The 2,120-nt window shown below is 41.9% G+C and overlaps 1 protein-coding gene across 1 annotated transcript in view; it reads left to right on the top strand.

The window, feature by feature from the left end:
* Window positions 1–2,120, top strand: part of LOC118331551 (circularly permutated Ras protein 1-like) — an 11,464-nt gene that overhangs the window by 2,409 nt on the left and 6,935 nt on the right. Inside the window, exons 4-9 of the mRNA XM_035666575.1 lie at window positions 222–455; window positions 582–722; window positions 815–895; window positions 1,000–1,073; window positions 1,319–1,504; window positions 1,609–1,650. Coding sequence (XP_035522468.1) covers window positions 222–455; window positions 582–722; window positions 815–895; window positions 1,000–1,073; window positions 1,319–1,504; window positions 1,609–1,650 — 758 coding nt within the window. The remainder of the gene's footprint in view (window positions 1–221; window positions 456–581; window positions 723–814; window positions 896–999; window positions 1,074–1,318; window positions 1,505–1,608; window positions 1,651–2,120) is intronic.

Here is a 2,120-nt window from a genome sequence, read left to right as displayed (position 1 = left end):
ATGAATGTTTTTTTTTTTTTTCATAATTTGGGTGAACTAGCCCTTTAGGCCAATTGGAATCATAGACAGGGATTGAGCTGCAGGTGATAAATTACTGTGTGTTTGGTGGTCCACTGTGCTCATGCAGGTATTTCATTGATCAGGAGCCTGTGAGATGATTGAGTTTTTGTTGTTTGGGTGAATTATTCCTTTAACACACTGCTCCTCTCGGCTTTACCCAGCTCTTCTTCCACCACACATGAGACCTTCAGGAAACAGCCAGTCCAATTCTTACAGCCAGCCACTCCATTGCCCCAACACCAACAGTCAGACATTTACCTATGACCTCCCTAAAAGTGAACCGGATTTAAATGCACAACCATCGGACGCAAACTACTCATACACCACACCAGAAGGTACGGGCCTCCATGTGAAGCTACCAGCTGATACCAGCAGCATGTCGGCCCAGACATTAGGTAAACAGACAATGTTCTTTGCAGGTTTTTGACACAACATACTGTATTCTAAGATTTTGAGCAGCTTTGTGCAAATAGTTTTAAGGACCAGAACCAACCTGGTTCTGTTCTGCTCTCAAACCTCAGCCCCACCACTTCCTCCCAGACCTTCATTTATGAAGTCAATGCCAGATTACCTGGTTCTGTTACCTGCATCCCACTCGTCTCGCTCATCATCCAGGAAAACACTTTCAGACCCGTCACTTGTCTCATCACCTACTAGTGAAGGTAATTGTTTTTGCTGTCAAAAGAATAACCCTCATTCTGAATGTTTTATACCAGTGCTCTTTAATTTAATGCTCTTGTTGTTCCCATCCCAGGATCAGCAGATAAGGGGCTCCTGCCAGGGAATCCTAATGTGGTCCTTGTCAGTTTAGGAAAATTACTCTCAGAGGAAAGAGGTCAGTAAACTTTTATCATCACCATAAAACCTTCACTATCTGCCATCTGGTTTTATTTTCAGTCTTATTGGATTGTAATGATGATCATGTTTGCATATTTCCAGTGCAGACCATACAAGGAGAACCCACCTCCTGCTCCCAGTGTGGCTCTGTGCTGGACTCCTGCTATGACAATGTGGTAATTACATGCCGAATTTCATTTGACCTTTATTCTGAAACAGATAAGTAGAATTCATTGATTTTAAATGTGAATAATAACTGTAAATCTCTTTGTAATCACTCCTGAGAAACACAGGGCTTGACAAACTCTTAGAGGCAGTCAGGCCTAAGCATTATTGATCATAACATAATGAAACAATGGATAACAGGTTTGACTAATACAGGCTTGTGAAATGTGTCTTCTCTCCTCCTGCTGAACTACAGGTTGATATGTGTTACTTCTGTCAGCCCTGTGAGTTGACCAGCCCTCCCAGTATACCACAGTGTCCTCTAACTGGTTACCAGGATGGCCTCTTTTTGCTCTGCCCTGATGAAAAGCCCCTGTGCGCTGCGGACGCTCTGCTGCTCTTCTGCATCGACATCTCGGGCTCCATGAGCATCACCTCCCAGGTGAAAACCACTTGACTGACACTGATCTGTTCACTGTTTGTGACAGCTGGCATTCACACATACAAGCTGTGGTGTCTCAAATGATCAATCTCTGTTGTTTCAAGGTGTCACTGGAAGACACGGTTCTCCACAGATCCCGTCTACAAGTGAGTTTTTTTGTTTGTTTTTGTTTTCATTTATAAGTGTCCTTTTAAATCAGTGGTTCCCAACCTTGGGGTCCCGACCTCCACTATGAGTCGCCAAAGCTTCATGGGGGGTTGTGAGGCCTTTTTAATTCCAAGGGGTGTAAACTTAAAAAATATACACAGTAGCAGTTTGTATGTAAAAAAAAAAAAGGAAAAAGGGAAATTGTTATTTTTACAGTTTAAATTTTATTTAAGATCTAAAGTCTGAAGACCTGAGCTGCATTCACAGGAGCCTTCACACTCTGCAGCCTAGTCCTGCATTATAAAAGTTCAAACAACCAAAGAGCTAATAGAACAATGGCCATGTGTCAGGGAGAAGAAAACACTGGATTTGTCAAAAGAATAAGCCTATTAAGTATGTATGATATTTAAAAATACACAATACAGAGAGTACACAAATGTTTATCAGCTGTTCTCTACTGTTATGTATT

This window comes from Morone saxatilis, unplaced genomic scaffold, assembly GCF_004916995.1.
Source record: "Morone saxatilis isolate NCDOM2014 unplaced genomic scaffold, NCSU_SB_2.0 Contig1, whole genome shotgun sequence".
Taxonomy (NCBI): Eukaryota; Metazoa; Chordata; class Actinopteri; family Moronidae; genus Morone; species Morone saxatilis.
This window is presented reverse-complemented; position numbering and strand designations above follow the sequence as displayed.